The sequence below is a fragment of the Xiphophorus hellerii genome, chromosome 9 (assembly GCF_003331165.1).
Source record: "Xiphophorus hellerii strain 12219 chromosome 9, Xiphophorus_hellerii-4.1, whole genome shotgun sequence".
Classification (NCBI taxonomy): Eukaryota; Metazoa; Chordata; class Actinopteri; order Cyprinodontiformes; family Poeciliidae; genus Xiphophorus; species Xiphophorus hellerii.
Genome location: NC_045680.1, coordinates 31,441,230 through 31,457,578, shown reverse-complemented (window position 1 = coordinate 31,457,578; position 16,349 = coordinate 31,441,230). Strand labels below are relative to the sequence as shown.

Sequence of the window (16,349 nt, the reverse complement as noted above, 5' to 3'; positions counted from 1 at the left end):
GAGACGTTTCACTTTCTGAGTCGAGGGACAAAAACTGAATTTTTTCACGTTAGTTAAATGTTTTAAAGCTGAAGCTTCATCATCTCAGATGCATTTTCCTTCATGTGACCAAGAACAGAATTACTTCAGTTCATTTACCTGAGAATAAACTTAATTAACTCATCGGTTAAAAATAACATTTCAATAAAACTGCACAAATAAAAACCTAAAAGAATCTTCGGTTGATCACTTGCAATAAAATAAAATCAGCAAAGTTTACAGAACATATTTATCCCAACAGAAATTCATTCAATGGAATGCTGTATTCATAAATTAAAACACAAACAGGATCAAATTCAACTTAATTAGATTGTTTACCAACATTTGTAAAAATTGAGATCCATCTTTAAAAACGACTTCAGCTTCCTAAAAAATTGCAAAAGGCGACACTAACCGTATTACATCCATCATCTTTTCCAATATTTGTTTTATTTCACCTGAAAAGTTCCCATTAATTTACTCAAAGCATAAAAAAATCATCTTATATCAAGGTTTTTATTTCTGGGATGTTTTCATTGTTCAGAAACAAACAACAAAAAAAACATTTCACTATTTACAGTTTTATCTGAGGCGCTTAAAGCATCTGGAGAATATTGTTTTATTTGGTTTCCAGAACCATCAGAGGTCCAGATTATCAGAACCTGAAACTGCTGGAATAAAAATAAAAAATAAAAATGTCAAGTGGAAGATTGAAAAAAAGAGTTTGGGTGGATGAGAAAGTAAAAAACGTTGGGAGGGACTGAGGTCAGTCGTTTCCTCTCCGGCTCTTCTTGTGGCTCTTTTTGGAGCTTCTGAGGATAAAGCAAACAGAACCTTCAGTCCAACAGAACCAGGAACAGAAATCAGGATTTTACTGATTTTAATGGAAAAACCTGAACGAGCCTAAAAACAAAGTGGTAAAAATACAGTTTATGAGATAAACTGAGGCATAAATCTACACAAACACAGGAAACGTAACTAACATTTAACCGCTTAGGTGTTTTAAATGCTTTAATTCTAATATGAAATATGAAATAATACTGCTAATGTTTTAAACTGGAACAGCAGTTTAAACCCACTGGTTTAATGGGAACCAGTGGGACCAGGAGTTTCTGCTGCCAACTGAAAATTATTTCTGTTGCTAAACTTGATTCAGATTAAATCTGCTGGAGACGGAAGCGATCCGGACTCACCGCTCCGGGGTTTTGGAGTGGCTCCGATGTCTGTGGCTTCTGTGGTGACCTGATGAACAAACCAACAGCTCTCATTTATTTCCCATCATGCAGCAGGAGAAAACATCTGCTGCTTTAATATCTGAACTCAAACTGAAGCTGCAGGTTTAAACTGTTAAAACAAAACAAAGTGAAAGATTCAACTGCAGCAGAAAAAACATCCTGAGATGCATGAATCAAGGAAATTAAATCATATTTATCTAAAATAAATGTGGACATTTTGGGTTTTATTTTATTTAAAAAAGAAAATTAAATCAACATGTTGTCATTTCCTAGTCATTTAGTGCAGCACATCATACATTTATTTTCTCCTCTTATAAATCAAAAATACTGCAGGAAAGATGACAGATCTGCAGCTGATTGGCTGAATTTAATTATGTAATAAATTAAGATCTTTAAAATACATTTCATTATTAATTTGATGCATCAGGTTAAAACTGTTGGATGTTTAACCAACATTTTCCACAGCAGGATTATTATCTAGACCAGATGTAAGGAGGAACGGATCTGGTTCTGGTCATGGTCCTGGTCCGGTCCGATGGAGCTAAAACTGAAGGACGGATCAGATTTGGATAAATTTAACCTGAGAGGCATCAGAACCGGGACAGAACCGGGACAGAACAGAGAGCGTTTCTGTCCTGATGACTTCCTGCTGAGAAATTTGTCGACTATTTTTGCTAAAAGTTGCAGCCAAACTTAAATGTGAGTCAATCTGTCCACACAGCAGCTATTCTGCAACAGAATGGAGCTGCAGTGGCCTAGTCAAAGACCAGACCTTTACCCGACTGTAATGCTGTGCCTGGACCATCAGAGAGCAGAAAGAGCAGAACCTACCGGGCGATTTGGAGCGGTGCCGCCGGTCCCTGGAGCGGCTGCGGTGCCGCCGCGGGCTCTTGCTGCGGTGGCGCTCTCTGCGAGGCGACGGGCTGTTGGGACGAAACAAAACACGTTTAGAGTCCGAGCAGAACCCAAACCGCCGTCGGGTCAAGGGAGTCGGGGGTCGAACCTTCGTCTCTTGGGCGATCGGCTCCTCCTGAAAGGCAAACGGTCAGGTTAGCGTCGCTGCGGCAACAGATCGGCTCTGATCGATAAACGGGCGACAACGAACCGGCGAGGAGAGCGGCTGCGTCTGTAGCGAGGCGATGGCGAGCGCCGAGGCCGGTCGTTGTCACGGTGACCGCGCCTGTGGGGCTCCGGGCTCGGCAGCCTCTCGAACTGCAGACCAGAGAGGAAGAGAAAAATGTTAAATGTTGAAAGAAAGGAGAAACTTCAAGGTTAAACGTCTTTAAAGGGCAGAATCATGTGACCTTCTCCTCTTCCTCGTCCTCTTCCTCGCTGCTCTCCACCTCGTCCAGGTCTTCCTCCAGAGCGCTGACCCGCGGGTCCAGCATCTCGGCTTCCTCCAGAACCTGTCTCTTCTGCAGCACACAGAACAAAATGGAGTCACCTTGACTCGGACCAGAGCGTGAAGAAGAAGAAGGTTCAAACACACAACAGGAAGCAACTGGAAAGAACTTCCTGTTTGAACCGACTTGGACCGGACCGGACCAAACGGCTGGACGGACAAACAGACCTGAAGCCGCGGCAGGATGATGTCACACACTCTCTCTGCATGAAGCAGCTCATCGATGAACTCGTCAACGTGCATCAGCTCAAACTCTGGAGGAGGAACACACACACACACACACACACACACACAGACTAAGAATGAGTCTGGTTCTGTCCCAGGTCCAAAACTAAACAGGTTTCAGGTTAGAGGATGAACCCAGCACCACTCCAGTAAAACCAGTAAAGACTCAGCTTCTATTAATAACCTGTAGCTTTTGGATGAAAATCCAGAGAGATGAAATGTTTTGACACGTTTGAACTCAACCTGCTCCACTGGCACAAAGTTTCAGTTCAGATTTTCTTCTAAATGATCTCTGAGTTTTTTCTCCAACTCGTCTCTTTGCTGCTTCAGCTACAAAACATTCAGACATAAACCAGGAAGTAATCGCTGCGTCAGAGACGCACCGATCAGATATTAATATCTGTATCGGTCCTGATGTTATGGCTGAGGGCAGATCTATTTAATCTATTTCTATGCTTTATTATTTTACATTATACTTAGAATTCCTAATTGCACTTTCTGAACCATTTGACTGAAGGTTTATTTTTGTATTTTTACATTTGACCAAGATAATCAACTTATTGTTTTAGTCAGTTTCATTTTCTTTATTATTTATTTTACAGTTATAATCTTAACTGCACTGAATAAATTAAAGTTATCAGATAAATTTGTAATCCAAAACATTTTTATGACTCTGTTTAAAACAGAAATGTTTTAAGTTAATTAGCTGTTTTTCAGCATCAGATCGGCTGGTTCTGATCCTCAGATGTCAGCAGTGAAAAGGCGGATCAGTGCATCTCTACATTACATCACTGACATAATTCATGTGTAAAAGAAACCAGATGTGTGTCAATCTAAAGAATCTTTTGGGCTTCCCGTCTTTTCCCAGAATTCCTCTCGGTTCCGGTCCCAGTGGATCTCCACCAGCTCACCTCCGTTCCGGTTCTGACTCTTGATCTTCCTGTAGTCGTTGTAGAGCGGCTCCAGGTACTTGTAGCAGTCCACGGCGGTGCCGGTCAGCCTCATGTACATGGCTCCCAGCAGACGGACATATCTGAGGAAACAGACAGGAAACGTTTCCTCTGAGCTTCATGGACCCGCGGCGGGTCCGGCCGACCCGCGGCGGGTCCGGTCGACCTGCAGCTTCTCTTGAAAAGCCTGAAACCTGGAGGAATCTCACTTAAAATCCTCGTTTTTGATGAACTCCACGATGATGTCTTTCTCCGGCTGGATCTGGAGCATCTTCAGCGTGAGGCAGAGGAACGGAGTCGGCTTGATGTTCCCGCCATAAACTCCTCCCACAAACTTCAGCTCCATGGCTTTGTCCACCACCAGCTCCGCTGCAAACACACAGACATCAAACTGAATTTATTTAAACCAAAACCATCCGCTGGAGGAGAGACTGAGGGACCAAACATGAAGTCAGAGATGAACCCATGAAACATCAAACTGGGAGAGAAAAACAAAAACATGGGTTCAGTACTGATCACATCTTTAGCAATGAAAACATTGCAGAATAAATAAATATGATGCAAAACAACAAGAAACGCTGTTAGTTCATGTTTAGTTTATTTAGTATCAAGATAATTAACTGAGTCCATAAATCAAGTGTTGCTTTTTTCAGCAGAATCAGTACAATAATTGTTCTTAACTAAATAAAGAAAGCTAACCCTGTTGCACAAAGTTTATTTCTGTGTACAAACTGCTGACATTCTGACTATTTTACTAGATAAAGGAAAAATTCCACCTAAATCAAGAATAAAGTTTTATCTGATATTTATTATAATGTAAAGTTTCTTGCTTGTTGTTTTATGTTTTCATCTTATAAAGCAGTTTAACTTATCTTGTTAAATTGTCCTTGACTTAATATTATTTTCTATCTGCTGAACCTTTTGAACGTCAAGTGAAGAAGCAACAAACAGTAAATATAAATGCTCATATTTTATCCTTTTATAACATACAGTACCAACTGTAAGTATTGGTTTAACTTTCAAGTTGAAAAATGTGACATTTCTTGGACGGTACCGTTTCCACCTTTACTTGAATAAAACTGATGAAGTATTGCTGCTCTTGCTTAGATACTTTCTGGCTCTTCTATCCACCGCTAATTAGTTTGTCCTTTTACTTTTGCTGCCTGTTTTCTATCATTTTCTGATTATTATTGTTTCTCATTTTAGTTGAAAAAGCTCATAATTTAGAAGAAGGCTGGTTTACATCAAATCCACTAAATGTATAGAATTGGAATGTTTCTCAACAGAAAAGGAAATTTAGTACCATATTAACTTAAATTAAAAACAACTATTTTACAGAAAACGTTAATAAAAATGTAATGGGTTGAGTAAACCTGTATTTTAACCATAATTACCACCGTCAAGCAGCCCTGCAGGGGTTAAATGAAATCTCGTTGAGGTTAGCCTTCAGGGAGCTAACATGCTAACTCACTGACCGGTCAGACCGAAACATTCCTCCTTCCAGTATTTGGACTCATAGATTCGGGTCCGGATGATTTTCTCCACCAGGTACTGCGGGTTGGTTCCGTGGATGCTGTTTGCATCTTTAACGGTTCTGTTTGCCATCGGAGGGAAACTCTGTTAGCAACGAGGCAAACACAAGCTAATCGAGAATCACTTCCGGTTCAGCTTTGTGGGGGCGGGAGGCGAGGGGGCCCGTTAATACCCATCCTGCCCAGCAGGGGTCACTGTTTTACTGACAAATACTCAATTCTAATGAAATTGTTTACGTTCAAAATTTAATACATGAGAAAACGATTAAAATGTTGTTTTATTTCAGTAACTCTATCAATAGTAAACCTTTGGATATTAACATCTTTGTGCCTTCATTTTTGTTGTGATAATTTTCTGCTTCGAGTCAATGAAAATACATTTAATTTTAAAATATTACGAGGAAATCTCTTGAATATAAAAATGTGGGATTACTGAAAACTACATTCAGTACCTATTTAAAGGTTCTTTTCAAAATGTACTTTTTAATCAGAAAAGCCCTCATCTGATCACATATTCTGATTTCTAGATCAGACTGTAATTGCAGAACTTTAATATTTGTGACATTAGGCAAGTAGTGTATTGTTAGTTAAAACCTGGATTCTTGCTGCTTGTAGAAAACTAAAATGCATAAAACACAAACCAAATGGACCTCAGTCAATAACTTTCTGAAATTGTATTTTAACATATTACATCGGGATTCTTTGAAATACAGAACAAATATCAAAACTAACTTTTTTAGTTATTCAAAACATTTTTGTAATATGTACAGAAATATTATGTGTTAAATTAAGTAAAACTATCTCAATAGTTGTTTTTGTAGTAGAGAATCCAACTACTGAGCCACCATTCGACCAAAGGCCAGCACTGAGACAGCTTTAGAAAAAATAATGCAGAATTAAACAAATTTACACGAAAATATCAAAAACTTTGCACAGAAAGACAAAAATAGAACTCTAAATAACTTACTTAGGTAGCTTATCAGCAGAAATAAAAAAGATTGATTTTGGGGTTAGTTACATTTTCAGTGTCTCTAATTTGAAAGTAGTCTGACAGGAAAGACATGCAGCAAATGTCACCAGGCCGGGAATCGAACCTGCGACTACCACCATGAGGACGAAGGTTTCCATATGTGGGTCATGCTTTGCCTCTGCACCACCCCAGGGTTAGCTACATCTTAACACAAGTTCTTGAGATTGATCATATTTTTTATTTACCTTCTGCATGGAACTTCAAAAGAAGAGATGAAGCAAAGATTCATTTCTTTAAGATAAAGCGCGTCACCCAGTTCACTGGTTACACTGGAGTTCAGAGAATAGACTTTAAGAGACTGTTGTAGGTTTATAAATAACTGAACGGCTTAGTACCACAATACATTAAAGATCTGCTGTTGTATTAACCTTCCAGGCCTCTCAGGTCTTCTGGTTCTGGTCTTGAGGGGTGTGTGTGGCTAATATGTAAATGTGAGTGTTTAGGATCCCAGCTGATTCCAGGATGTTGATGACTGCAGAACATGGATTGGTGGTCTGAGAAAAATGACTTTCCTAATGGGAGCAGAGACGTACCGGACTTCCTCCTTCCTATTTCGTTGTGCATTGGTCAACACATTTTATAATATGACATGTGGACGGGAGAGATAGTCGCAGCATGAGCCAAGAAATAACTGAAAAGTGTCAAATGAACAATAATCCTTAAATTTTAGATCACAAAAACATTAAAGCTCAACGAAACATAAGAGCCGTTTAAAAAAAAAAAAAAAATCTATATTTCCAATTACATCTAGTTTCAATAAAAAGCTAATAATTAATTTATTTGTGATGTCCCTGGAAAATGCACCTACTCTGGTTCCTGTTGTAATTGCTCAGGCTCTTTCAACGTCCACGTCCCGAGTCCAGCCCCAAGTTAAATGCGTATCCGAATTCCTCTCTTCCAAACTCGGGACCTGATGGGCTCCAGCAGCAGCGTTCTCCAGAACTCTCAATGAACCAGTTGTCCAGCTCTGCCTTTGTTCTGGCTTCATCAGTCTCCATGTCTGGATTTCCTCAGTCATTCCTCCTTCAGAGACTCTCTTTGCCTCTTGAAACATCTCATTACTGTAGTATCGTTCTCCATATTTATCATTATTTATCCTACTGAACTTTTCCCAGCTCCTTTTCCCCCCAACTGATACAATTCAGATACTTTGATCCTCTGATTCTCCAACATCTGTTGGGAACATTTTCAGCGTATTTGTTAAGTAAATAATATTTAGTGCTCAACAGCTGCCACAGCAGTTCAAACTAAATGTAACTGGAAGCATCACAGAGCAACATCAGAGATATTTTATTTGATATTTTTACAGAAATGGGAAGTGAGACATCATCTATATCTGAAACTAATATATTGTCACCTTCCTAAATAACGTCCTAAATATTTTTTTTTCTTCTCAAAAGTGACAGGTACAGGTTTAGAGGAATTTGCTAAACACAATGCAACAGCCAGACAGAATAGTAAGTCAGAGCCTGTTATAATTATGTTCTAGTTTTAGTGATGGGACTAAATATTATCTTATATCTTAGTCACAGAAGAAACTGCTAAAATTTCAGGAATCAACAGTTTATTGTTGTGTGCATGTCTGTTTATGCAAAGAAACAAAAATAGTTGCATAAATGACATGAAATTACAGACGTGACTTTATTTTTATGGTCTGATATTTGGTGATGAAAGGAATCCAACCCTTTAAACGAGATCATTTCAGCAGATCAAAGCTACAACAGATGAATTAATGTTCAAGTGCAACTTATTTGATCTGTTCTTTGTTGAATCATGAAAGTGATGTGATTTTTATCTAACTTATCAGTGACATAAGCATCAAGAGACTGAGTTACTTTTTCATTATACAGAATAGTTCGACAAAATCCTGCTAATGACCCAGTTTATTTGGGTTAGCTTAAAAGGAGGCCCATCTAAAAGCTGCTGGATGTGCAGAGCCAAAAACCTGTTGCACAGTTACCAAAAAACGTTTCGATCATCTCAAAGGCTTTTTAGAAAAGTTTCTCTGGACTGATGAGATAGATGTGGATCGTCTTGGAAGATGTTCATCTTGTTACATCTGTCATACAACTAACAATATCACAAAAATGTAACCAACCTACAGTCAAACATAGCTGTGGTGGAGTGATGGTCTAGGCGTAATGGATTTTCCTCTGTAACAGAAAATCCTAAAGGATCATGTCCAGCCATCTGAACCGGACCTTAAGCTCAGTTACACTTTGGTTCTGCAGCAGAACAATGATCCAAAGTAGCAATGTCAGGTGAAGTTTTTGAGGGGATTAGCCAAACCATGGACATGAATCCAACTCAAATACAGTAATAGGCCATATTTACACAATTCACCCAGGAAAACTCTGCAACATATCTGAATTAAAGGAGAGTCGACCTCAATCTCTCTGGTGATTTTAAAGACTCTGTGGAGGTTGTTGCTGCCAACGGCGGCACCATAACTAGCTATGGAGCAATTAGATTTTCACATAGAGCCAGGTTGGTTTGGATAGTTTTATTAATTAATGAAATCATCATTTAAATATGTTATTTGTATACAGTATGTTAATCCAGTTTTAAAATAATTTTGATAATCTGAAAAAGTTAAGTGTGACACATAAGCAAAAATAGAATATTTTTACCCACACTTGGTGAAATGCCATTTTATGAGGCTCAAGCAGATGGTCCAACTGCAGTCGGTCCTTTAAAAATGGGAAATTGTTTTGCTCCACCATCAACATTGTATTATTATCTGCATCAGACTGTCAATGAAGTCATTTCTCAGATCAGATTGACAATGGAGGATTGATCAGTCACTCTGTTCTGGACTTCTTTCACTTTTGCAATCTTTGCTCTGTCACGTTACAACAAACTCCATTTGCTTTCAAATCTACATTAAACCTCAGAGCTAAACGTTTACAGGTGTGTGCACACTTCCAGAGGGATGTATTGATGGTGTGTCAACCATCTTACATTGTGGCCTTTCAGGCCCGGGTCAAACTGCGGTCTGCACAGTGTATGAAAGATGTGCAACTATGACAGTCTCAAAAGCACGTGCCCATGTGTTGACTATTCTGCTTCAGGTGAAAAATATCTCTCCTCTGCTTTGTGAGTTCTCATATGTCTGCCCATGCTACCACATTCAGTAAAGGATTTACCACACACCTTACAGGAGTAGGGCGTTTCGCCTGTATGAGTTATCATGTGTTCAGTCAAATTGCTGCCGTACCGGAAGGAGTTACCACAAACTTTGCAAGCATACGGCTTCTCATGTGTATGACTCCTCATATGTCTGGCCACTCTGCTACATTCACTAAACGATTTACCGCAAACTTCACAGGAATATGGCTTCTCGCCTGTGTGCGTTCTCATATGAATAGTTAAATGACAGTTTTTCCCGAAGGACTTCCCACAGACTTCACAAGAATATGGTCTTTCTCCTGTGTGGATTCTTGTGTGAACATTCAAACGACTAATAAAAGCAAAAGACTTACCACACACTTTGCAAGCAAATGGTTTCTCTCCAGTGTGAGTTCTCATGTGCCGAGCCATGCTACTGCTGCCACTGAAAGATTTACCACACACCTTACACATATGCAGCTTCTCACCTGTATGGGTTCTCATGTGACCCGCCAACTCACTGCTCTGTCTGAAAGATTTACTGCACAATTCACAAGGGTAGGGTTTGTCACCTGTGTGAACCTTTATGTGACGTGCTAACTCGCTACTCCGCTTGTATGATTTATCACAGAGTGTACAGGGATATGGCTTCTCTCCTGTATGAGTTTGCATGTGAGACATCAAGTATTTACGTCTTGTGAAGGATTTGCCACATATTTCACAAAAAGGAACATTTTTATGACGTTCTGGTTCTGAACTGTCCACATTGTCCCTGTGATTTCGAAAGTCCAGAAGCTCCAGATCGATATCTTTACTGGATCCTGAGTCTTCCTGTTTGCTTCCTTGTTCGTGACGGTTCGCATCTTCAGGATGGATCCCAGAGAGGTTCTGGTTCTTGTTTGGTTCTGGTTCACTGCTGTCCATTAGCTCAACAGGTTCCTGTTTTAGTACAATCTGCTTCCCATCCTGATCACTGCAGAAATCTTCCTGCTCCTCTTTAATCTGTATAAGTTCTGGTTCCTCCTTTGTCTCCATCAGCTGCTCCAGTTCTTTCTCATTATGGAATATTTTCTCATCAGCAGGAATCACCATAGAGGTGTTGCTCTCCTGCTTCGGTAAAAGCTGCCCATCATCCTGAAAGATCCCCAGTTCAGTCGGTTCTTCTTTAATTGACAGAGGTTCTGGTTCCTCTTTCGTCTCAGTGATCTGTTGTGGATCCGTTTCTCCCGGTTCCTGTTTTATTTCTACAGGATTTGAAATCTTGTGATCAACTATTGAGTTCCTTTCTTTCGTTATTAGAAGATTATCAGCCAGAACCTCCCATGTAGTGATGGACATGATGCTGTGGAAGGCCTGAGGACATAAAGAGTAAAACATCGCTGTAAAACACATTTAATGAGATCTAAAAACAAAACTAGACAGAGAAGTTATAAGGTGTGGACTATTGAGCACATCCAAACTGAGCTGCACCCACCAACTCTGAATGAAATGTAAATGTAAAATATTGACACAGAAAGACTGAACTTTAATGAAACACATAGCGGTAAAACAGAAATATGTACCATAAATAATTTTCCAAACAGTACCGTAACAAGGCTGCTTTAGAATAAAAAAGGAAAATAACAATAAAAGATATTTCTATGTTCTATATTGGACATTGTTTTATGGTGGACTGACTCTAATTATTGGCATGTATATTGTTCTGTTGATTTACAAAATTAGCTGGTCTCAGTGGAAATGTAGTTTTCCAGCCGACTTGTGTTGCTACCTGAAGAAACGTTGCCACTCACAAGATGGTGGCGGCGCTGACGTATTGTTTCTATGAGGCATCTTCTCTTCATTTTTTGTGCTTATGCATCAAATTATTTAACCTCCAGCTAATCTCACTCTGTCCGCTGCTTCCCTCTCAGGATGTTGGACAAGCGGAGACGATCATTCCGGTAAATAGTAAATATTTACGGTCATAACCGATTAAAGATGATTCTCTTACCTTATTAACTTGTTTTTATTCTTCTGAAAAACAGCTGGGAACAGAGAAGCGTCCAATAAATGTCCAACACTCTTCGCCTGAGACCGTTTAGAGCTGTTCTCCAGAGGAAGCTGCTTTCCTTCGCTTCTCGGTTAGCATGGAGGCTAACTGGTCTCTTTCAGGCTGTTGCAGCTAAAACGGAGGAAATGACCGTAAATGAAGGAGGCAAATAAAACCAGAGTCAAAGAGGAGACATGGTGGATAAACCGAGTTCCTGAAGAGCTGATTAGTACCAACTGTTTTGTTTTAAACCCTTCTGATCCCTACCGTTCCTGTTGGTTCATTACTGCCACCTATCGGCCAGGAGTGTTTGTTTGTTTCTGTGGCGTTTTCAGCAACAAGGAAGTTCAAAGTGATAAAACATAACAATAAACAAGCAAAAAACAATGTTTATATTACATTGGCACAATAAAGTTTTTAAAGTAAAGAAAAGTTGTAATCCAGACTAAAATTAATCAATTTCCCTTTTATTATTAACCAAAGGAAGCTAAACAAACTGGGTTTTTAGCCGTGATTTAAAGGAACTCAGTTTTGCAGTTTTCTGGAAGTTTGTTCCATATTAGAGGAGAATAAAAACCGAATGCTATAATAATCGCTTCTGTAAAGACATTCAAACAGTAAAAATGTGACAAATGTGAATTACAAAGAAAATGATAAAGAATTAGTCTTTGGTCAATCAAAAAAACATGTTCTATACTGCAGGACATTTTAAATAAGTAAACAGAATCAATTCATGTAGAAAAAGTCAACATGTTAAATATTCCAGGCATTATAAGCAGGACAACTCTACATCTGAAACATCAAATTAATGAATAATATAGATGTTAGAATAAAGGTTTTTTATTCTTTATGTATTTTGAAGTTCCTGTTTCACAAGTCATGTTAATTTATGATGAAGGGTAAATTATGATGGATTCAAGTAAAGACTTGAATCCATGTGTGGGGAATATACTAACTTCTCCTTCACCATGTAATGATTTTTTAAATAACTTTGTTTCAGGTCTTAGTGAAATAACATTTGTAGAAAGTCTGTCTGATTTAAAGGGAAATATAAAGACAGCAGAAAAGACAAGACTTTATTAATGAGGGTCAAAAGTGCCACAGTTCAACAATAAACAGGTGTTTATATATTTTAATCATCAATAAACAGGTTTATAATATATAGAAACAGATGCAGAATATACATTAAATACCAATGATTTCTGTATACAAAATAAAAGTATGTGGAAATGATTTAAAACATTGAGATATTTACATGTAAAAATCATACAGAAAAATTTAAATATTTATTTAATATTCCATCTGAGGTTTGGCTTATTTCATTACTGGATGATGGCTCTCATTGAAAAACTCAAGGATAAAATGAGCCACAAAGCATTTGTTCATGTTTATTTATTAAACATCTAGAACTGCTTTACTTTTTGAATTTCATTTTGCTTTTATTACGTACGCAGAGACACAAACTAAATGGCAGATGTGAAGTCGACAAGATATTAAAGCTTCAAACTCAACATCAATACTAAGAAAAATACTTAATACCACTGCAGCATTTTTAATAGCCACAGTGTTCATTCCAGTAAGACACATAATTAATGCAATGATATTTCAACTTCATTACTTAGGGACAAAACCAATAAGTATGGGAGAATTCAGTCCTCATTTATAAAAATATGTGATTTAAAACTGTCAGTAAAAGAGCAGAAAAGGTAATGCTTCCTGTAACTGCTAATGTTAAATAACATAGTGTAGTATTATTTTCTGATGTTGTAAATGTACTCTTTACAGTTATTCAATTAATCAGATTAATCAGGATTAATCAATTATTGAAATAATCGTCAACTGTCCGTTACGCCAACATCGAAACTAATAGATGTTAGCGATGTATGCAAATGATCCTCTCTGAAAATGACATTTTTATAGCATCATCTATAAATAATCTCTTTACTGTTCATCAGCAGAAGATGAAAAGCATGTGATTTACATCCAAAACTGCTTTCCATATCCGCACATAAATACAGCTTCTCACCTGTGTGAGTTCTCATGACGACTCAAATGGCTGCTATATCTAAAAGACTTTCCACACATTTTACAAGAGTAGGGTTTCTCCCCTGTGTGGGTTCTCATGTGCACAGCCAAGGAGGATTGCCTTGTGAAACCTTTTCCGCAGGTCAGACAGGAGAAAGACTTCTCACCTGTGTGACTTCTAAGGTGACGGGCCAAATCACTGGGCTGTATGAAGGATTTATCACACACTTCACAAGTATACGGTTTTTCACCTGTGTGGGTTCTCATATGTCGAGCCATTGTATTACAGTGACGAAAAGATTTACCACACGCTTCACAAGAATATGGCTTCTCCCCTGTGTGTGTTCTCATATGTCTGGCTAAGTTACTACAGTGGCTGAATGATTTTCCACACACTTGACAGTGATAAGGCTTCCTACCTGTGTGGGTTTTCATATGTTTGGCCCTGGCACTACAATCAGCAAAGCATTTATCACACAGTTCACAAGGATATGGTTTCTCACCTGTGTGAGTTCTTACGTGATCACTCAGGTACTTGTATGTGGTGAAACATTTGCCACATACTTCACAGGATGGTATGTTTAGTTTAGGTGCTTTTAGTTTTGAGTTGTTTCCACCCAGGTTGCTTCCTGGCTGATGCTGGTCCTCGGCTTTAAGGCAGTTCTCAAAAAGAAGTTGGTCCTTGTTTGGTTCTCTGTTGTCCTTTAGCTCCTCAGCAGGAGTCACCATACAGATGTCAACCTCCTGCTTCTCCACCAGCTGACCTCCATGCTGATCCTCCTCCTCCTCTTTAATCTTCACAGGTTCTGGTTCTTCTGGTTCCTCTTTCACCTGTACAGGTTCTGGTTCCTCCTTTGTCTCCATCATCTGCTGCAGTTCCGGTTCATAGTGGAATATTTCCTCATCAGCAGGAGACACCATAGAGGTGTTGGTCTCCTGCTTCACTAAAACCCGCCCTTCATCCTGGGAGATCCTCAGGTCAACCAGTTCTTCTTTGATTGGTTCCGGCTTTGATTCCTCCTTTTTCTCAAAAATCTGCTGAGGTTCTGGTTCCTCCTCTTCCCCTTTTATCTGTGCAATGTTTGGAGTATTGTAATCAATAATTAGGTTTCTCTCTTTGGTTATGAGAAAGTTGTCCTCCAGAACCTCCCATGTAGTGACAGACATGATGCGTTGGAGGATCTGAGAGGAAGAACAGAAGATTGTTTACATTTCTATAAAATGTTTTTATCAAGAGAAAACAGTAATGTGAGATTTGTCATTTAAAGTGATGGTTGTAATTATTACCATGGTTGACTAAGTAAATCATCAATATCAATACATTAAAATATGAAATAAAATTTGTTTGCAATTTAAGCAAATTTTGGATATCAAAAATTGTTTAAATTACTCAAAATTTCCATGTAATATTTGTAATTTTAATTTGGAATACTTTCAAGAACTTCCAACCCAACTGAACTTCTCTAGAAAATTTTAGGAAAGTTTCCAGAAACATTCAGCCCCTGAACAGCCCTACTGTTGTTCTCATGAAGCTACATATGATATTGATATTGTCAAACTGACATGACATTGGATGGAAACATCCAAAGTCCAGCAGGAAGCAGCAGGTGGGCAGGTTGAGGACCTGGAACCACGTGTTTACTTACAGAAAGAGCTGGTAGCGGTTCAGAGTCCAATAAATGTCCAGTATTTACTGTGTGAAGTCCTTTTTGTCCTCCTTAAGAAGAGACCCATTTCTTCTTGTTCTCAGTTAGCTTGGAGGCTAACTGGTGTCTTTCAGGCTGCTGTTGCTGCTAAAACAGAGAAAAATCGCTGTTACAGGAAGGCTAGTAATACTGTCAGCCGTTAGAAGACAAGCACAAAGTTTCTTTACAACCATTTACTTAAATGGGATGTCTTTTCTAACAAAGTATCACAATATCTCAATCTACAATAAAGATCACAAGATCATGTCTTTCTATTCTGAGTCCATTACAATATTGTAATAATTCAAATTAAATTAAAAATTAAAAAATACTTCATTAATCCCAAAAGGAAATGAAATTATGAGTACATTATGTGCATCAGTCGAATAGAGACCTGAGATGTTTTTATTTTGTTAATGATCTGGAAGATTAAAGTGTAGCAAAAACAAATGTTAACGATGTAAAATCGATGTTTGTACCGTGGATCACAGCAGAGACATTCATAACGAAGCTGGAGCTGAACAGGTTGAACTAAAGACAAGTTACATAGATTATATAGATTTAAAACATTTTACTCCCCCATTTTGTCCCTGTTGTATTTAACACCATGAAAACTACTCAATAAATAAAGTTGGAAATAAACTCCAAACACAAACAGTAATGAAGAAAACAAACCATCGAGCTGATAACACGGACCTTTCCTGCTTCCTCCGCGGTATTAACTAGTTCCTTGTTCATATTTTCTGTTTCTCAGCGTTAGTTCATTCAGAACCGTAAACTTAACAGACAGGAGGTTCCCAGGTGATTTGGGTTTCCATCTCTTCCTCCTAATGGACGGTGCTGTTGAGTTTTTCTCCAGCAGCCGGAAGTCGGTCTGATTAATTCTCTCTGATGATGAACCGAAGATTCCGTTAATGTAGTCACTGAAATATTCAGCCCACAAAGCAATAACCGTTTTCTAGCCGAACATATACAGATGGAATCCTGGAAGCTAACGCTACTAGCTTCTTCTTGTTTACTTCCGCCGGAAGTCCCACACGGAGATTTGCACTCAAAACAGTTCACATCTTTTGAGTTCCGACTCTAAGCATTTTGATTTTTATCAACTAT

The 16,349-nt window shown here is 38.5% G+C and overlaps 3 protein-coding genes across 3 annotated transcripts; all 3 read right to left on the bottom strand.

Annotated features, from left to right (window-relative positions):
* Window positions 1–448: 448 nt before the first annotated feature.
* prpf38a (pre-mRNA processing factor 38A) lies at window positions 449–5,502 on the bottom strand. Its single transcript, XM_032572190.1, has 10 exons — window positions 5,306–5,502; window positions 4,040–4,199; window positions 3,792–3,913; window positions 2,824–2,909; window positions 2,558–2,668; window positions 2,359–2,465; window positions 2,257–2,283; window positions 2,085–2,176; window positions 1,212–1,260; window positions 449–830 (listed from the first exon to the last, which is right to left on the bottom strand). Exons 1-10 carry the CDS (start codon window positions 5,433–5,435, stop codon window positions 785–787), a joined length of 930 nt encoding a protein of 309 aa, XP_032428081.1. The 5' UTR covers window positions 5,436–5,502; the 3' UTR covers window positions 449–784.
* Window positions 5,503–7,667: 2,165 nt separating this feature from the next.
* LOC116725781 (zinc finger protein 37-like) lies at window positions 7,668–11,913 on the bottom strand. Its single transcript, XM_032572157.1, has 2 exons — window positions 11,491–11,913; window positions 7,668–10,853 (listed from the first exon to the last, which is right to left on the bottom strand). The coding sequence occupies exon 2, from the start codon at window positions 10,836–10,838 to the stop codon at window positions 9,450–9,452; it is 1,389 nt and encodes a 462-aa protein (XP_032428048.1). The 5' UTR covers window positions 10,839–10,853; window positions 11,491–11,913; the 3' UTR covers window positions 7,668–9,449.
* Window positions 11,914–12,584: 671 nt separating this feature from the next.
* LOC116725796 (zinc finger protein 37-like) lies at window positions 12,585–16,283 on the bottom strand. Its single transcript, XM_032572174.1, has 3 exons — window positions 15,915–16,283; window positions 15,201–15,347; window positions 12,585–14,736 (listed from the first exon to the last, which is right to left on the bottom strand). Exon 3 carries the CDS (start codon window positions 14,719–14,721, stop codon window positions 13,552–13,554), a length of 1,170 nt encoding a protein of 389 aa, XP_032428065.1. The 5' UTR covers window positions 14,722–14,736; window positions 15,201–15,347; window positions 15,915–16,283; the 3' UTR covers window positions 12,585–13,551.
* Window positions 16,284–16,349: the final 66 nt, after the last annotated feature.